At 43.3% G+C, this 20,758-nt stretch overlaps 1 protein-coding gene and 1 long non-coding RNA gene across 6 annotated transcripts; both read right to left on the minus strand.

The window, feature by feature from the left end:
* Positions 1-3,884: 3,884 nt before the first annotated feature.
* Positions 3,885-18,542, minus strand: LOC115396323 (uncharacterized). Its single transcript, XR_003932372.1, has 3 exons — positions 18,530-18,542; positions 16,524-16,526; positions 3,885-4,281 (listed from the first exon to the last, which is right to left on the minus strand). It is a non-coding gene; the product is annotated as an uncharacterized LOC115396323 (long non-coding RNA).
* mag (myelin associated glycoprotein) lies at positions 5,166-18,939 on the minus strand. 5 transcript variants are annotated; one of them, XM_030102146.1, is made up of 13 exons: positions 18,788-18,939; positions 14,890-14,968; positions 11,335-11,438; positions 10,335-10,429; positions 9,881-10,249; positions 9,490-9,786; positions 9,105-9,362; positions 7,351-7,611; positions 6,961-7,269; positions 6,739-6,838; positions 6,023-6,119; positions 5,697-5,750; positions 5,166-5,377 (listed from the first exon to the last, which is right to left on the minus strand). In XM_030102146.1, the coding sequence occupies exons 4-13, from the start codon at positions 10,378-10,380 to the stop codon at positions 5,219-5,221; spliced, it is 1,950 nt and encodes a 649-aa protein (XP_029958006.1). In that variant the 5' UTR covers positions 10,381-10,429; positions 11,335-11,438; positions 14,890-14,968; positions 18,788-18,939; the 3' UTR covers positions 5,166-5,218. The 5 variants fall into 5 exon arrangements, with proteins under 5 accessions (XP_029958006.1, XP_029958005.1, XP_029958004.1 ...); XM_030102145.1 differs by having other exon boundaries at positions 10,335-10,410; positions 18,788-18,938; XM_030102144.1 differs by having other exon boundaries at positions 10,335-10,410; positions 14,883-14,968; positions 18,788-18,938.
* Positions 18,940-20,758: the final 1,819 nt, after the last annotated feature.

Genomic DNA, 20,758 nt, shown 5'->3' on the forward strand with positions numbered 1-20,758 from the left:
AAAGATAACAACCTGTTTTCTGTCTCTACAAGATAAGCAAATTTCAACTTGCTTGAGTTTTTTGTGGGAGTTGTTTTCTCACATATTTATTTTCTCACATACTTCATTATGTGATGGATTGGTAAATGCTCTAGAAAAGTTTTATAAAAATGAAATGTCCACTGTGAGAACGCTTACTTAATTGAGGTTCCATCTCACACACACACACACACACACACACACACACACACACACACACACACACACACACACACACACACACACACACACACACACACTCACACTGCAAATCTGCAAATGAGTGGTCTCTTTGGCTTTGAATCCAGTTTGAGACTCTGCTCCTGTTTTAGAGTCGCTATTTCATTGGTTTTCTTGTTTTATTGTATTTCATTGCACACCTGTTTTTAGGGTTTCCTGTCTATTGATGCTCAACAATTTGTTGCAGTGGTGGTTGTTTTAAAGTGCTTGATGAAAAAAATTGAGTAATCTTTAAATTTTCTCCACAGTCATACATTATTATGAGCGTCATTATAAATTAAAATCACCAAATGCCAAAAGATTAAAAGAGAAAATTACATGCTTTCAGCATTCCTTCATTTCTTCTGCAACCTTGGAAGTCTCTCTGCCTCTTGTCGTGTTCTAATAATCTCTGCTGTGCAATAAATGCGGCCTCTCTTACAGAAGTGATACTTCACTGACGGAGGTGTGTTCTCACTGTGTCTGAAAGTTTCATGTTCAGAGCTCTAGACACTGAGGGCTCAATTTTGACGGCGCAGCTCAGGGCGGCGAAGGGTCCCACAGGACGTACAGTGGTAATTTCTACAGGCGCAACACAATGAAGGACAATATTGGTATTTTTGTTGACCGGTTAGGTTTACTTGTGCCAAGATGGGCGGGGCCGCGCAGCAGTGGGCGGTGTTGACAGATTCAGCTTAGCACAGTGGCACCTTCAGCCACATCTATTCTCTGCACAGGCGATTTGTACCCAGTCTCGTGGTAATTTCAATGGCGTGCACGTCACCAAAACCTCACAGGCTGGTTTGCAGAGTGGTAGTGCTTCACAATCTAGGCTTACACTGTGGACACCACTTTGACCTCACAGAGAAGACATCATAGGACTTAAGACGGCAAGACGCTGAACTGCATGTCAGCAGGTCGAGCAGCAGAGCGCAGGGAGAGGACGGCCCCCTGGCTGCACAGCTCTGTCCTTAAATGTGAGTATCCAGCTACCGTTTACATGTTTTGGCCTCAACTTACTCAGTCACAATAAAGACACAGAAAATCACCCTTGAAACAAATGCTTTATTTAAATGTGTCTTCGTCCACTTCCTCCTCGTGCCCGCTTGGACTGCTGGTTTTGAAGTGGGAGCCTCCACCTGTCTAACGAGGCGGAGCTCTAGGTCACAGAGCCGGGTTTCCACGCCCTTGAGCCAGGCATTCAGAGGTTGCAGCTGCATCTCCAGTATCTGGCTCTGCAGACTCATCTTTATTCGCATCTCCCACCTCTCTGTCCCATGAGGAGTGAGTGATTTCCCTGTGCCCTCCACCTCCTTGGACCCTGGGTCGCCAAGGTGAAATTGCATTGTGCTTCCCTCGCGGCTGATTGATTGGTCACGATTACAGTCAGCTGCAGACACTCAGTCACACCTTCTCCTCCCTCTTTACCACTTGCGGTGGTGGGAGGGACGGAGATGTGAATGCGCTGCTCTGCACCAGACTGCGCTGTTTTTAAAAAATTGCAAAATGTTCTGGGCACACCCCTGAGGGCTCTATTTTGGTGGACTGAGCACAAATGCAGTGCAGAACAGGTGACGGTGATGACCATGATGGTCAAAATACATCAAATGTTTTCCTATCACTGCATCAGACATTAGTCATAGAAATTATGAAAAGTAACTTTGATCTTTATTAAGCAGTCACGTTTCCAGATTGATTTTACATCCCACTGGAGTCTTCAAAATAAATTCAGTACGTACAGTTTAACAAAGCTTGTTAAGGAGGAACACATCAGTGAGCAAGCACAACACAATACAGTTAATGAAAGTCAATCTCTTTCATTCTGAAAATCAATGAGGTGACCAACAATTACAAGTTTTAAAGAATCAGAATGACAGTAAAGGGCTTTCAGATTTTCTTAAGCAAACAATTCAGTTACGACTTAAGTGTGTGTATGAGCAACACCCATATCCTTTATGACACTGTCCCAGTTTGAAGATGGATTGGTGACAATTTCTATAAAGAAAGGTACAGTGTACATCACAGGCAATGCTTGGTATAAAAACATAAAAAAGGTATTGTTTTTCCTTCTCCTTCCTTCTACAAAAATGCAGAAAACGATAGTGGAGATTCCAAAACTGATAGAAATCAATGGGTTTATAAGAGTGAAGTGGGAAGGTGTGTTGTAAATTATTTTTTTAGCCTCTACACAATATCTATGTTGGGGTGTACCTCAGGGTTCAATCCTAGACCTTCTGCTTTTTTCATTATACATGGTACTACTTGGAAACATTTCTATTTTTTCCTCTTGACACCACAAACAGCACTCACCTGAATGCTCTCCATGCATGCCTCATTACATTCAGGTCTCACTGTCACATAACGCTCTACGATTCAATTCAAGTGAAATCAAAGTCAGTGGTAGATGGTAAATCACTTCATTTACCAGAAATATAGGTATCCATTTTGACAATAAACTGAATTTTAATGAATGCATCAAGCACATTGTTCAGTCTCACACTCTTCTGTCACTAAAAATAGAAAAGAAACTGTTCTTCATGCATTCACTACCACCCATCTACATTAATGAAACTCCCTGGACTCTGGTCAAACTTAAATAAAGTTCAGTTAATTCAACATGCCGCCACCAGACAGCTCATTCAGACAAACAAAACAGAAGACATCCCTGTAATTTATTATCACTCCTCTCACAAACTACTTTACAATTTAAATTGGCCCCTGAGTGTTTAAACCAAAACTTAGCCTGAGGGCCTCTGGTAGGTTAATCACCAAGCCTTTTCCATCAGGACTCACTCACACGAGCTGTTGGGAATTTCAGACTTCCCTCATTCTCTTCCTGTTTTGAAAACCAAGTCAAAAACACCTTATTAAAATGTGTTTTTGAATTAACTACTGTATGTCCAGTTTTATTTGGAATGTTTTCAGTTGCATCAATTGGATTCAATTTTTTATGTGAAGATCTTAGCATCTAACCTTATACACGAAGTTATAATTATTATAATATTGATCATTCTTCAAAATGTATTTTGTGTGAGTCAAACTTTCTGAAGGAAACATTAAGTCATCAGTTTTTAGTGAAAGTAGTGACTTCCACATTTCTTCATCCCTCTCAACTAACAATTGTAAAGTCATGAGTGTTGAAGACATCATAATCAAAGCATATTTCCTCTTATTTGGTACATCAATGCACCCAATTGAAAAACCAGTAAGAAAATGTGACTCTATATTTGATTATGAGCGTAGTGTGCATCAAAATAGTGCCAATAACAGCATACCAAGTGTGTCGAGTAAATCATAATTAGGGTCTTTTTGTTTTTGCAAATAATTCATTTTATTTCAGGACAATAGGATGCCATAGTGTTTACGATGTGGAAACAGGATGCTATGACCTTGATCAGAAACACAGTGAGAAATGTGTCCCATTTATGGAAAAAAACAAGCCAAAAAAAGAAACTATAAATGTTGAACTCTATCCTTCATTCCCACCATAATCTGGAGCATTTACATTTCTACATACATCACTGAGGGCCCTATGAAGTGAAAGCATAACACAGGTGAGAGTATTTTAGCTTGAAGTAAAATGAATAACAAGGTTGCTCCCTGCATGAAAACAAAACCTCTGATTTGACTTGAAACTGATTTTAGGGCTTTTTTTTTAATATAGCTTGTAGTAAGACAGTATTCAGTGGTTGAGTGAGAGTTCAATACTTTAATGTCTGCCTGCAGGCAAAAGACTCATGCAGGGTGTTTACTGTACATAATGGCATTTCTTCCATCAATATATATCATATTAATAAATTATTGACACCACTGCTATCGAGTTAGACTATTAGTGAGCTTCAGAGTCACATCACAGGTTCATCAAATGTCTATAAAAAGCACAACCAGCTGGCGAGTCGCGAGCATCACTTTATATCTCCCAGACATCTGATACAATCCTGTGAGGACAAAGCATCGGCCCCTCGGGTGAGGCGATGCTCAGACTTCCCAAAGACCCCAGAGATCAGTGTCTGGTGATCTTTCAGCACAAGTTTAAGACACACACTCACTCTCATTCTTTCACACACACATGAAAGCACACACACACGCACACACATTGTCAAAAAGAGAACACTTTGGCCGCTCACGAGCAAGTATGTTGTGCTTTAGGTCTTATGTTTTCCAGGTGAATCGGGAATTGAAGAAACATGCTTTTTTTCGGGAGGAGAAGTAAAAGACGACAGATACTGAGCATGTGCCGCAGTGCTGAAAGTTCCTCCTTGAAATCTCAACACATTCCACTGATAAAAATCCTGGAACCCATAGTGTGTGACATAAATTTACAAAAACCTCCACAATTTTCTTCAAAAGTGACGGTTGTCATTTTATTGTGAGAGGCTACTGAGTCACAGCACGCATTAAATACTATTATGAGGGAGCGACTGAGATCGGTCTCCTCTCCTCATCAATGATCTTCTCGGGATGTCATGAACCAAAAGAAATAGAGGAGAGGGTTTGCTCTCAGCTGATAAACACATACAGACAAGAGAACACAAAGCACGGTTACTCCTTGCCCTGATGCTTCGACCGGCAGCAGACACAGTGACAGTTAGGAGACGGATGCAACACTGACAATCGTGGAGAACGCCATGAAAACACAGTCGCTGGTTATAACTGTAGGCTGGAGTGAACTTCTAATACAGTTGGGGCTACAAAATTGACATTTCGGTTTGACATTGTCCATTGGGCGATGCTGTAACCCATCGAAACACCAGTCTTTGTTTCCTATTTGGAGGAGGTGCCAAGAGGGGAGGACTGGCACAAGGAGATTGAAATAGAGAAATGGAAAAAAAATAAAATAAAATAAAGGAATCATTATATGCACAGTGAAATCCAGTAGACAAGGGAGGTTATTACACAGTTTATGGGGCAGAGGATGTGTGTGTAACATGGGGCTGCCACTGCATCTCGCATAGCCGAGGGATCAGGGAAGGATCGCGATTCATTTGGCTTTGATTTCCGAGTAGTTGCCGCCGTCATCCCCCCTCCCTGAGGCCCCCTCCCTGGGCCTGGCCCCGATGAACTCCAGAGCAGCGTAATTCAGCTCTTGCCTCTCCAGTCCTGCCATAGAGCCCACAGGTTGGTAATCCCCGTCTTCTCCCTGCGGACACAAGGACCGTTCAGCTGCGCCAAAAATCGCTGGAGAGGCGCCAGCGGCACCTCGGACGGCAAGAGCAGCGCGACAGACACCGGAAACAAAACGTGTTAGTGGTTACTGGTCAACATACTGTCGAGAAGACTGAGATGTTCTCTGTTAGTTTGGCAGTCTGTGTGAGCAATGAGGCGGCCATGCAGAAGGCAGCATCAGAAACAAACGGCAGATACAGAACACAGAAGCTGGTATGCAAAGGAGATGCGTCTGTCGCTGAGGCTTGTGGTTTGTTTTTTTTTTTTAATGGGGATTTGTTTGGGAACCTTACCGTAGTCTCTTCTAGAATGGAGTTAAACTTTGAGCCCAACAGCTCTGTCTTAAGCTGTGCAAGAGTTAGGGGAGAGAAAAACAGACAGAAAAAACGCAGAGAAGCGATGAAAGCAAGAGAAAAACAGTGTTTGGAAAGGTCATGGTTGGAGCTACTAGACTGCCAGTGGGAGAGAGTTCTGCAATCCCCTCTTCTCAGAGGTTAAAGTGGGGTTCCATCATTTAAACTCTGCTCATTATACAAAACTTCAACCCCAAACATTTTGAGAACGGTCATCCAAGCCATCCTCCATTAGAATCATGATCATTGGCATCAGCGTGTCTCACCACTTTCTTCCTCAGATTTTGTTTGTCCTTCTTGACTGCGCTGTAGTACAAAGCTGGGTTCTCCAGGACCACGTCCTGCCTAGGGTTTCCATTCTCTCTGGGGGACGGAGTCACATAATCAGACTCGGTCTCGACTGCCACTAACGCAGGGCGACACGCCAAGCCTGGGCATCCATTTTAAAACAACAAGCTCTGTCAGGTTATGCTGGAGGCCAACTGTGGCTGTGAGTGACGTGGTTATTTTTATGGGTTTAGTCGCCGAGATCACGCCCACTTCAGGAGTGATCTCCAGGGAGAAATAAACAAAAAAGCTTGCAAATTTGGAGGTCCAAATATGCTTCGAGGCCAAAACAAAGCACCTTGGTTAAGTGGGCTGCCTGGGTTGTATTTAGCACAGCAGGATACAGAAGCAGTGTCAGAGCAGGGAATCGAGCCTGCAAAATATAAGGGTTAGTCCAGCATGCTAACCCTCTCCAGAAGGCAGCCAATGTGGATCTCCAAAGAGTTCAACCGGGTCTGGTCATTGCAAATGAAGTGAAATTGCTCTGGAGAAATGATTTTCGCGTCCACATCAATCCCACATTCACTCGTATACAACGTGCATCAGTGTGCTTTAGAATGGATGACTAGGCTTAAGTGTTTCCTTCAAAAAAAAAAAGAAAATTACTACTTCTGCCTCGCATTGGCCTCACCATTAGTTTTCCATTCATACTCACTTTTTGTTGTTCTGGCCAACATATCTCACTGCTGCAATGATGAAGGCAATGACCGCCACTCCTCCAATAGTGCCCACTATAACTGCCATCATGTACTTTTCTGAAAATCAAAACACAAAAAGACAAAGTTCCAAAGACTAATAGAGGGTTTGCATATAATATAATTAGTGTTGGAAAGCACGACTGAGAATTGATTGGTCGGTTCTGGTGCGTGCCGCTCACTCTCTTGCTGTAGCTCCAGCAGCACGCTCTCTCTTCCGTACACGTTGGAGATGCTGCAGTGGACGTTGACAGCGGGGCCGCCGTTGTCCATGCGCTCGCCTTTCTCCCGCAGCTTGATCATGCCGGTGGAGGTGTGCCCGTCGGTGTGCGTGTAGAAGTTGTATTTGCCGTCGGTCTCATTGATGGTGATGTTGAGGTCGGGCAGGTAGAACTCGATGGTGGGCTCAGGATTTCCCGTGGCCATGCAGACACACTGAACTCCCTCCCTCACCACCGTGCACTTCGACTCCTCCAGAAGGACCGGGGCATCTATTGAGGGAGGCAGCACGGTTATGATCCGCAGTAAACGAGTCTAATTCCCTCCATAACAATGATTTATGATGCGCTCACACTCCACAGTGATGTTCAGGGAGCTGCTGGCTCGTCCGTGCTCGTTCTCAGCCAGACAGCGGTACTGTCCGTCTCCCTGCGGCGTGATTTCCAGGATCTCCAGCACCGACAGCTCGTCAGCGGTGATGGTGCCTACCAGCTCGCCGTCCTTCAGCCAGGTGAGGGTTGGAGCCGGGCTGCCCTGGGTGCTGCAGTGCAGAGCGAGAGACGTGCCTTCCAGCACCGTCATGGAGTTGTTCACCTCCGGCTCACGAGGAGGATCTGCATTGACAATAACAAAGTGACTAGTTATATGGAGGAGTTATAAACTATTACAGTGTGTTAATAATGAACTATTATAATGTTGATGTTTCACAGTGGCAGTGTGTGGGCCTGTCTCACGAATAACTCACTGATAAAGTTCATTAGACGTTAGTTGGAAGTGAAATGACATACAAATTATTTTATTTTGTTTCAGTTAATCAATCAACAACATTTTAGCAATCAAGCAGGATTTAGCACAACACTCCTAACCCTGTATGGGACAAGGTGATATATATCGTCCTTCCAGGTTCTTATGTTGTCTTTAAAACTAAACTAACTTACAGAACATATTTCTAATAAAAACACAGAACAATGGCGCCATGCGGTGGTCCAGATGTGACGGCAGGACTGCGAAAGCATTCTGAAGACATCCAGTGAGAATTTGTGCCTATTTAGAGGCATTTAACTGTCACTTGTAAGTTATGTCATTTTTACACCTTCATAATGTTCCGTCATTACGTTCAAATAACATCTGACTCCAAAAACACACACATATGAAAGAGTAGGTCTTCAAATATTCTTTGATAACACCTCACTCTTGAAATTTCCCACATGCAGATAACTAAGAAGTTTCTTGTTAGCAGTTAATGCTCATAAAAGACTGAGATTAGGTATCAACATGCAACAGACATTTTTTAGACAGTGAAACTATAATTTATTTAAAGCTCCTGCTTCAACACTCAGTCTGAATAACACAAATCCAGACCGCCTGAGTTTTGTCTGTTATCCATTCAGCGAACTAATCCTGTTGGCATGTGGGCCAAAGCTCGGGTCATTTTGTGGTTGTTCTTCAATTATTGTAGAGAGTAGAACAGAAAGACAGAGGTTGGCAGGAGGGATCTGGACCCCCTTGATGGTCCAGCAGGGATCACTTGAGGCTTTTCCTATTCTGATATTGTTAGGATTAGAATTACGTGTGTCAGAAAAACTGCAGTGGAGCATAACTGGTAGTGATATGACTGGTCCTGTTATTGTTTTTACTTTAACATATTCTATGCTTCTGTCTGCAGGAAAGTGTTAATTAGCTGTTTCTTAGTGTGACAGTGAATTTTGAAACAACGGTTTACTGGTTACGATTACACTTGACTCCTGTTTACTGGAAAACACCTCAGTAAGCTGGAGTTAAGTGAAATAGTAACTGTTAATATATTCTAAAAGCTTCTGTGGAGACAGCAGCACTACAGATTATTGAAACGTCAGCAGTTTCATAACGGTATTCAGATATTAACACATACTGCCTGAAGAAGTGACAACTGTGTTAAAATATACAGTTTCCAATGCTGGAATACTGGCATATTGCTATAAAGTAAGCTACAAAAACTTTAAAAGGAAACATCGGAAACCTTCACAGTAAACTACTTTTGTATGTGTTTTTGGTTTTGCATAATTCCAATGATAAATCTCTTCTAAACTCATAATGTGGAATGTACTGTACCGCCTCATCAACTTACACTTGACTGCCAGGTACAGGGAGGTGTTCATGATGCCGTAGCCGTTGTCTCCAACACAGGTATAAATCCCCTCATTCGCGGGCGTCACGTCGTCCAGGGAAAGAGACACATTGGACGCCGTGTCCCACAGCAGCTCCTGGTCTCCGAACATCCAGGAGATCCTGGAGGGGGGGTTACTGTCCACCTCACAGTGCAGCATCACAGAGCTGCCCTCCATCACCTCCGAGGAGACGTTGACCCACACCGAGCGTGGAGGATCTGCAGGTAAATGTGCAACGAAACGTTTCAAATACAAGTAGTCATCTGTATAATCAACACTGAGTCGGTCAGTGACAAGACCACAACCCGCCCCTCCTCTTCATGTGAAAATACTTTGTTTACTTACATTTAATGTCTAGAGAGACGACCCTCTCGTAGACCAGCGTGGTGTTGGGGTAGTAGACCCTGCAGCCCAGCAGCTGTCCGTTGTGCATGGGTCTGGGCGTGAAGGTGAGGGTGCTGGACAGAACCGCCGTGTTGCTCTCCTCCAGGTAATCTGAGCTGAACTCTGGGTCAGGCAGGTAGTCGGTGTACATCCACTGGATCTCTGGGGTCATGTCGGGGCAGTTATCCGGAGCGTAGCATGTGAGCTCCAAGCTCTCGTCGCTGACAATCTCCTCCGGTACATCAATGTTGGGCTGATCTGGAGAAGAAAGACATGCTTTGATCATCTAAAATGGATCATTTCCATGGTTCATCACTTTTATTTGATTTCATGTCTCTCATCAGTGACTCACCCAGGACTTTGAGCTCTGCAAAGTCCGGGTAAGTATACATATTGGCTCCGCCCAGGTCTGCACGAAAGTAGTATCTCCCTGAGTGCTCCGTGCCGATGTTGTTGATGAGCAGTGTGCAGTTCCTCTGGTGCAGGTCGCCCAGCAGCTTGGTGCGACCCTTGTAGCTCTCGTGCACGACGTCCGTGCGAGATTTGAAGACTACAGGGGGAAAGAGTTGCGGGTAGGGCTGGCCGAAGTACCAGATGCCGTGGATGCCTCGGTATGGCCTGATTCCTGACGGGTACATGAAGGTGCAAGGGATGACCACGCAGGAGTTGGTCATGGCCGAGATGTCCCGAGGTACCCAGACGTTCCACTGACCACTGGCATCTGAGAGACGAGGGAGAAACGGGAGTGAAGCGATGCGACGGAGATATCCGAAACAAAGTAGGAACGCGGTGAAGCATTTTATTACCGCTGATGATCAACAGCAGGGGTATAAGCAGCTCCAAACACCACATGGTCTCCGCTCAGTGCTGGATCACAGACCTCTGGAACGGAGACAAGATCCTGTCAGTTACAGCACACGACGCATCATGAAGAGGGAAAAAAAAAAAGAAAGAAATGACAGAAATGTCTTTCTGACAGCGGCGGTGCCGCTTCGTGACTCAGACACAACAATGACCTTTAAAAATCACACAGATTTATAGCAGTTATTGAGATTTAACACTTTCTTTTCTTTAGTTTTGTCAAGGCACAATGCCAAATGTTTGATAAATGCAGCTTTACAAATCACAGAAAAACAAACCTGAATAAAAGTTCACAGTTATTTTCTGGTACATTTGATTCAAACCCCTAAAGATAATTTTCTTAAACCGATGGAGGAAAAATGTTAGAAGAAAATCTCCGAACACCAACTGGCAGCAACAATTTACCTGTTAAATGAAGCATTTCTGCAATTGTCAAGAACTGTCAGATCTGTATTGGGTTTTTTTTTTCACACCATAATGCAGATATGAGTCAGTGGTATATTTACCTACCAAAACGGACTCATTTTCTTACCAACACAAAGAACAGCAAAGAGAAATCAGATGACACACAACAACATGTCAGTCTGTCATTGTTCTTTTAAATAAAATGTGTTTGTGATTCGATTATCAAGTGCAATCCAGAATGTGTCACTGTTACTGTGCAGTATAGAAAGCTCCCACGTTTCTGTATATTCTGCTTCAGGGTCCTTTAATAGAAAACTTCCAAATGGTTGAAATGAACTAAATACATAAATTCAAGCCATATTTTAGTTTTAGATATCTTGTTATTTGAAATGTTATTACTTTTTAATTTGTAAGCCCAATAATAATAATAATAAAGACATTTTAAATAAACAAATAAATCATAAAGTTTAAGCATAAATAATAATAGTACGTTATGAAAAACATCAGATGCCTGTAATTTAATAGTGGCTGAGCTCTCACCTTGAAATACTGATGATGTGAACCAAAGTCTGGGCAGGACAGCTTCTCAGCGGCTCCACTACAGGGCGCTCATTCACACCCGCACGACTTCACAACCTTCTTCTCTGTGGACACAACAAAACCAAATCAAAACAGTGGTGACCTCAGTCCCGCTGGGAGATCACATCACTCTCAGAGCCGCAGCGTCAGTCGGTCAGCACCTGCTGGCAGTCCCTCAGCACAGTCACACACTGCGTATGTAAGACCCCCCGATGAATGACTCCCACTGTTGGACGACCTCTGACACCAAGCCAGCCTCCAGTCGCCTCACATCATGTCATCAGCAGATTACTGATCCCATCTGTCTTCTACTTGACATAAATGTGGAGGTGAAGAAAGGCCCGTTCTCTGGTGACGCTGCATGTTGATGTTATGGATGATTTACTGGGAAAAGGAGAGCAGCGTTTCACTGCTGCACCACACCGGCATCGGGTTAGTTACTTTGTCCGCTTCCATTAAAACTTTTTGTTCCCTGGTCTGGAATATTCAGTATTAGATACAGAAATATGTGAGGAACAATTCTATTTAGATGTCAAGTTTTGATAGAATCCTGTCCAGCACAGCAGCCGCTCTTCAAAAACACCCAACGCTGAAGAAAATCTTACACAGATCACTGAACTTGTATCTAAATAGAAAACAGGTAATAACCTGGCTGGACTCTTTGTAAAGCACAATGAATTTTGCTTAAGACTTTCATTTATGGAGGACTTTTCCTTTCGAAGCAGAAACAGAAACTTTTAACAATCTCTTCGTCTTCAATAAAGGAAATGAAAAGAGGGTGAAGCAAATTATACCTGAGCTGAAGTCACTGCTCAGGCTGTCTGTGTGTCAAGGATCCGCTTCAAAGTCTTACTTCTTATCTATAAAGTGCTAAATGACAATGAAGTATATTAACATATGTGTTGAACTAAATCCAGAAGTGGTGACCTTAGACATCCCCTCATCAAAAATCAAGAAAATGTGCAGACTATTTTAACTGTGACACTAAAGGTGTGATAAATATTATACCTCTCGCCAAAATAAAAGTCCAGAATTGGTACGTTAAGTCCAATATTTCTTGTGGGGTCCGTAGACAATGCCAGCAAACACTCACTTGTCATTATGGGACTTTTTTTTGTTGATTCTTTTATTTATGTGGGCAGACCCTGAATCTCTGAGTATTTTCTATAAGATTCTTCTAATTGTTTTATGGGAGTTACAGAACGAACATTGGTAGTGTTCGTAGAAATATTTTTGAACTTGACAGATAACTTCACCATATTCTTCAAGGAATAAACATTTTAAATGAGGAGAGTAATAATGAAGCAATAATTAAAATAAAATGAGATTTGGTTTCTTTTAAAAGCTATAGGTATATAGTTTAGATATAGTTTAGATAAATGTCCTTCAAACAGTCAATAAAATGCTTTAATGTAGTTTTTACTTATTTATTTGGTAAAGAATAACTTATTCAACAGTGAGGTACCCTGTTTTAGCAATCACTGAGAAATGTATTGAACTACTTTGTGATCCAACATTTTGGATTGAAGTACCAGAGATATTTGTCTTAAAGATTACTTTTGAAAAAACAAAGATTTCTAATTTTGAAGCAACCTGAAGCCGTCCGAATGTGGCATGTCAATAAAATGTACACGGTGGCTGTTTTTCTCGGATGTGGAATTACTGCATTCAGAAATGCAGGCGTCAGATCTCAGCCTCGTGCCGCAGCAGCCGGCGCGTGCAGATGGCAGGCCTGAAAGTGGATTGAGCTCCTGAGCTTCGTGATTAACACGTCCCAACGTCCCCTCGTGGAATCTGTGACCGGTACAAGTCCAGCCGATGGAGACAAGTGGGAAAAAAAAAAATAAAAAAAAATGTTGGTTTGATATTACAAGAGGTGCGTCATGCTGCTTTTCAGACAGTTCTACTGCCAGACACTACTGCAGCTCACTTTGCATTTCCCTTCTAGTCACTAATCAGTATTAACTTCTTACTATGGCCACTTGGTGGCAGTGGAACCCAGTTGTGAACAGTGTCCTCACCTTCTTGACCCAGTTTAAGGGAGCTCATTAGTTCAAAGGTCAACAGGACACTTTTTTATGTTATTAAAGTAGAAAAACAATTATGGGCTATTAGTAGAAAGGTGAAAACTAACCAATAATTGTTTGTTTTTGTCCAGATTTTGAGCTAAAATATGCATCTGCATTGGAAATATTTACTGGTTATCTGTAAGAGGTTATAAGTCTCATTCAGCAATGCTGTTCACTGTGTAATTTCTTATTTCCAACAAAGGTTGTTGTCCCTAATTAGACTCGTGCCATTTGTTTTATGTGTAATTGCAAATTTGAACTTTTACAAATTGTCCCAATAAATACATTAATCAGATGATATTACGCCCTAACGGGTGGTGACAGGATTTTTTCGCAGAGTGAAACACATCAGTGATTAATATAATCAACAAGAGATGTTGTCATTATTTGTAAATATTTATAAAAAATTCTAAAAAATCTGGCTCAATCAGCACCAATTTCAATCACTACAAACTCATCATCGTTACTTTGAAAAAATAAGGAAACTTACAAATACGGATACATGTCCCAGAAGAAATAGGGTGATGTAGCGAGAAACTGTCAATCTTCACGACACCTTGTTGACATAAAGTTACTTTATCATTCATCTGAAGATTTTTATACCTATCAAGGCAAATGTGAGCCACAAAGGAGCTGCACTTCAAACATAGTATCTAAAAACTTTGATGTATCATTTGATCAAATAAAATATGTACTTTACTATTTTCATGATTTAGAAACTGAAAGGAAGGCCTAAAAAAAAAAGTTAGGTAGGTAAGTATTATAAATCTAAATCAAATGCAAGTTCAAAGAAGTATTTTATTTTATGATATGTGAACTGAGGGAAATAACAGCTGAGCAGCACAATGAGTTAGCACCTGGATGCTAACTGAGCTTGAACAGCTGCTTTGCAATGCAGGCTGCAAGTTCAATGACAATTCTCATAAAGTTTTTCATCTGGACGCCTTTCACCGTGCTACACGCCACTTCTGATCGGAACATCTCAATCTGGATTAGGTGACGTTTCGAGACGTCTTGACCGGCGGCGCTCCGCTGCGGTGCGAGACAATTCCAGGCTCTCTTCAACGTTGCGTCAAGCTCAACCATCTGCACTGTAACAAAAGGCCAGGATCCAAGCGAGTGTGTGTCCAGGCGGGTGGGGGGTGGGGGGGCATGGGGGTTGGGGGGGAGGGGGGCGTGCATGGGATTCTGCGGGAGGGAGTAGCGCCCGGCGGCCGGGCAGGGCGGGCCGCTGACACCACCACCAAGCCCTGACACAACGGCCTCATTGATGGGGCTGGAAAAATGGCTGGCACACAGCACACGGCAATACGTGTGCACGCTTACACACACACACACACACACACACACACACACACACACACACACACACACACACACACACACACACACACATACACACACACACGCGCGCACGCGCACAACGCAGAAAACACTTGCCTCATACCAGCCTCAGCACCAGGCTCCTGCTGCCTCTCGTCTTCTTGTTCTCCCTGAGATGTTGGCCCTGCTCTGGATCCTGGAGTCTGTGGGGAAGGGAGACAGAAGTGAGATAAACCGAGATGCTGGATGAAGACAAGGGGCAGAGGAAGAGAGGAGTCTGTGTCAGCTCTGGTTTACATGCGTCGTGGGCAGATCTAAATATGCGCACATGCATTTCCAGAGCTTTTCTTTGGCCCACTCAGCATTCCTGAACACCGTTGGACCGTTTTCCTGAGCGGTGCCATAAGTTCTGCGTGTGTCGTGTTCCTGCATCATTCTGTCCATCTGATGCCGAAACACGGTGACAAGAGTTCGACTTTTCCATGCTATTAGCGCATGCAAGGTGTGTGTTTCGGTGATGAAGGCAGAATGAGTCACTTTCACTCTCAGTTAAGCTGAGTTAAGGCGGCATACGAAGAGTAGGAGGAATATAGAAGTTGTGAGATGAATGCAGTTATCCAAATTACATATCTGCAGTAATACGATACAGATTTTGATCTTAGGGTGGTTTCATTTGCAGCCGTGACCCAAAGCAGCCAAAATCACACAATTACAGTCAACAAAGTGTTCGAGTCTAAAACCTTGTCTGGCTGGATTTGAATTTCAGAAATTCAACAAAGACCTCAGGGTACACTTATTGATTGTTCCAGCTTTATGGAGATCTGATATTCTCTCTGTTCAGGAATGTCTGTGGGTGGAGAGCACAATCCTGGATCCACTCAAAGGTCCACCGAGTTTACATATAAATACAACAAAGGCAAGTTGTCTCTGCAGTGACCAAGATGTTTTTCCACCCTCTGTGTTGCATGTAGCGTGAGTCACTGTGTCCAAAAGCCGTCGGGCCTCGAGCCAAGTGATGGCATTGAGCGCGCCTCGAGGGAATCCCTCCGTAAACAGTCTGGAAAATAAGAGCTGAAGAAGAAATGATGCAGTAGAGTCATGTTCAAACCGACATGCAGCGTGCTATTATGTCCAACACACACACTCACACACACACACACACACACACACGGCACATAAGGCATGCCAACATGCTCCTCAGTGTGGGGTGTGCAGCTATGTGACCTTCCTCTGCAATCCCCCGTCCCACCCCACTCTGAGCCGGTGTAAAAACTACGCTTTACTCCATTGTCTTCCTGAGACTGTAGTAACTGTCTGACTGGATAAAACCAAATATTCTCCGTTTAATCTTCAGAATAATTTTGTAGTACAGCAATCAGTCATCAGCATAATCACTTCTTCCACATCACACTTCAGGGATACAGATGCCATCTGAACAATCAGCGCCGCTAAATCAGGCCGTGACACCTTTTATGAGTCATTTTACATTATTGGAATTGCTCACACAAACCAAACGGCTCACACAAACAGCCGGCTGTGCCAAGAAGAACATTTTCATTGTAAATATCGTCTGCGGGCCTCGCATATGAGGTCCACCGCGGCTCCTGGGCTGCAGGGGGCGGGGGGGGAAGAATGGGGACCTTGTGCGCAGAGACACTGGGTATTGTGCGAGGGAGAGAGTGGAGGAATTTTTTCCGGAACAGGCCCGCTCACAGCTTGCGCTTTGCTGTTTGCCTGTGACGCGCGTTGATCCACCACAAGCTAAGGCTCCCACTAAAATACTCGGAGGAGCAGATGGTCTTAAAACATGACTGCTCCCCCTCCCACACATGGCGCGCTGAGCTGTGATGAGCCCGGCGCACACACACACACACACACACACACACACACACACACACACTCATGCATGCACGTGCACACACACACCAGATACAAACATAAACACAAGGATATGCCAACATCCAGTCACACAGTCTGTCCAAGGTACTGCAGAGACCGTTGGCATAAATAAAAAAACTGGACTCATCGTTCTAGATGCCTCTTTCTGTGAATATTTCAAAAATGTGTATATTTCCATTCGTCACAATGTAAATCGTTTCAGTGTTTCATCTGTAATTACAGGTATCTCTGATTTACTCACGCTGGGGGTTTTTTTCGCTTGAAACTCTGGAGGCGTTATCGATACATGTGATGTCAGTTTACACCTTGAAGTAAGAAACCCAAAAATATGACTTCAGTTTCCGATTGTGGTTTAGTCATGTGATATAGTGTTTCATCGGCTGGTACAGATGAAAATATAGAGTAGAGTTTACGTGTAGAGAGGAAAATTAAAACAAATACTGAAAAGTTGATTGTTTTGTAAGTTAATACCGTTTCTTACAAAATAAAACATTCTTTAGATTTTTAATTGTGAAATGTATGACCTCCAGTGACGGTTATTCTGATCTGAGGAAATATTCTTGTATTTCAAGAGGCTGTTTTCTTTTTTCAGTATTATGACTTAGAATAAAGAAAAAAAAAGGCTTGCAAATGTTCAATTATGTGTAATAAATCTAAAATAAATGCAAGTTTAGCTGAAAAATACAATTTCTTTAGTTGCATTTTGATTTTGATTTTTTTTTTAGGTACATTTAGGCTTTTCTCCGTGGCCATATGAAGCCCCCCGTCGGGGGATGGCCGTGACGTCGTTTGAGAGCAAAGTCATCTCAGAAACTGCAAGGGTAGCGCTTCGCTCACACGCATTTTCTTTGTGAGCAGGGCTTAAGCCCAAGTCACTCACCATTGGTGAGTGAGTGTGTGTGTGAACGGGTGAATGTCACGGATCATATAAACTGCATTAGCACTGTACAAGTGATGATGGTAGCTGAAGATCTCATCAAAGCAAATTTCTTAATTTTACAAACAAATACTACAGATGACACACGTCTATATCCCAGGAGCACATGGCGGTACAATCCCTTTAATCTGTCGGATCAGCGGTGGCACCAGTCGTTTGTCTTGTTGGTTTGAACCTGGCAAACCCAGCGAGTCCGGCGATCCCTCTCCCTGTGGGCAGATGGCGAGCCGTAGGCCTCTGCTCTCGTTACAGAGCTCTCCCTTCCGCTCTGAACAAAAGGGGGCGACAAACAGAGCCGTCACCTGTTCTACCACTGAGGCAAAAAAAAAAAAAAAAAAAAAAGAAACGAGGCAGCGCAGCTCCATCCCAAGGCTCCATAAAACCTTCCACTGGACTCTCTGCTCCAAACCGGTGAGCAAAAACCGGTTCAGGTTTGCTCCAATCTTGGAAGGGTGACAAACGTTTGTACTGAAAAACAGAGCTGATGGGAGGCATTTGTAGATCGAGTTCAGAAATAACAGCGGTTTGACTGTTGGGCTGTGATTAAAAGCTCAGTTAATACAGTTTCAGACTCCTCAAACACAAAACTTCCCACTTTCTAATTACAAACCTCCACTTTCAGAAGCAAAGAGTCACTCTTACTTCACGAAAACACATTTCTGACTCGCCTGAATAATGCATGTCGCTGCTAAATCGCTTGTCAAAGTGTTTTGGTTGGCTGTGTAGCCGTATCCTCTTCTACCTGGCAGCAGATCGTCCGTTTAGATGTGGAAATGCACTCTGGCAGTTTCAGGAGCGGCTCGGCGCCGATGGCACCGGCACTGAAATCTTTCCAGTGATAATTGGCCGGGTTTACCGAAGGCCCCCCGCTAACGTTGGACAATGCACATGCTCAGTCATGCATACGCGATTACACATCATCTCACACACACACACATGCTAATTACCTAACTTGTGACTGATTCAAGTCTTAGTCCTTCCACTCGCTCATTAACCAGCTCATATGTGAAGGCCCACGCAAACTAACACACACACTCACCCTGACTACAAGTGCTCGACCTTTAAAGACCGAAATAAAATTAGACAGCCAGATGAACAAAGTGGCTGATCCGTCCTTCAATGTCTGGAAAAATCTGCATCCATTTCCAGGAGTGTGAAGACACAACAGGGAAGCGTGGCTCCTCACCTGCGTAGGTGACTGACCTCTAAACGTCCAGCGGCTCCGGGGAGAACGGCTCCGGCAGCTTTTTCCCTCTGACACTCGCACGCAAAGCGTCACACCATCAAGATCTCTCGCCACTCTCTGTACCAAGCCCCAACAGTGGGGAGTAAACTGCCCTCCCCGCCATCATCAGCGCCAGCGTCACCCCTCCCATATGAAAAGCAGCCTCTTCAGTGTAGCAGCATTGTTCTGGACGTTCGCCTCGGGGCTCGGCCATTCATAAATACACGCGGGGCCACAAAGGGCCACACTGTTCCTCCCCTCGCCCAGACAAACGCGGGTGAGGCTTTGAGATCCAGAGGCCTTTCTGTCCAACAATTGGTTTAGCTAGATGGATTCGAGCATATTTCATCATTCTGGACTGATGGCGACCACATTCTTTTTTTTTTATAAGGTCACTGTAACAGAGGGCAGGAAGTGAGTTGGGGGGGGGGGCAGAAATACGAGTAAACTCAAATTTTTGAATCTCGTCCAGTGAAATCTAGCCAATGCTCCAGGAGGCTCACCGCTGCTTTTTCGATGAGGATGAAGCACCCGGCTGTGGTGCTTCATCCCAGTGCTTATCACACAGTTATTAACATCGCAATATCAATATTTCACATCTTCTATGTGACTTCATGCTGTTCAAGGTTGCTGAAGCCAATCAAAGATGTTTTTCAAATATACATATATATATATATGTATATATATATATATATATATATATATATATATATATATATATTTTTTTTTTTTTTTTTTTTTTTTTTAGAGCCAATCCCAGCCGTGGACAGAGGCTACACCCCCCAGCCCTCTTGCTATAAGGCAGCAGCACCAACCATGACGCGACCCTGCGGCTCATTGCAACAGACCACATGTTTTGGCGCACGGTGGATTGTCAACAGACTCGACCAATCAGATGGAGCCCTGCTGCCCTGGACTGTATTGACGACTGGTCGTATTTCCATTCATTACTCCATCATTACATCACATTCAGCGCCAACAAGCCAGGCGTTAAAAGCACAAAACCCAGGAAAAATAACTAAAAACAACAAAGTCAATAAACTGGTCCGTTTCTGAAATGATGCAGTTGCAAACTATAGATGTGTGTGAAATAAAAAGAAAAAACTTCACAGTTTTGGTTAAACTTCTGACCAAAAACAGACAGAGCGCTGTTGTTTGAAAGGATGAATCTCGAAACACAAGTGTTTCTCAAGTGTTTATCACGCAACGTCCATGTTGCTAATATTGTATTGAACTATAATCAATATGCAACATGTAATAAATTGTTGATCACTCAATGGGATTCTTGAAGGAGCGCAACATGTCACAGCCTGAGCTTTTACCTGCTCTTCAGTTGGTGAGAGACTATTCCAAAATTTCAAAGAAAACTGAAATAAGAGACTTTCTACAATCTGGAGCAGACCTGGAAACCTGCACAATGCTTTTTTTCTCTTCTTTTCGCAGACAGATGCTGTAATCCTGCCAAGTCGGGGGAAAAAAGGGTGACTACAGTGTCATTTGAGAAAGAGAAAATGAAACTTTTGATGCGTTTTTCACAGTAACACAGTTTTTGGATGGATGGATGGATGGATGGATGGATGGATGGGAGGCGAGTGCTCATCTGCTACGGTCCTCCAGTCCCGTTGTCAGGAACGGACGGCTTGGTGGGTGGATGGAAGCTGTGCTGTCACTGAATCCAGACTCATGTCTGATCTCAGATATGCATGTTTGTTTGGATTTCAGTCTTTGGATTCCCTTTTCCTAATTATAGCTTCAAACTTCAAAGCTGAAAACTTCAAGCTGTTTCGGATGTCACCTCATCACAACATTAATGACAGCAAAGCAATAACTATGATAATGGAACGTCATTAATGCTGTTTGTTTATGTGACATTATTATTTTAATTAACGCCATCTAAACTTGGACTATGACTTTTTCTTTTAAACACAACTG

Source organism: Salarias fasciatus, chromosome 11 (assembly GCF_902148845.1).
Source record: "Salarias fasciatus chromosome 11, fSalaFa1.1, whole genome shotgun sequence".
Taxonomy (NCBI): domain Eukaryota; kingdom Metazoa; phylum Chordata; class Actinopteri; order Blenniiformes; family Blenniidae; genus Salarias; species Salarias fasciatus.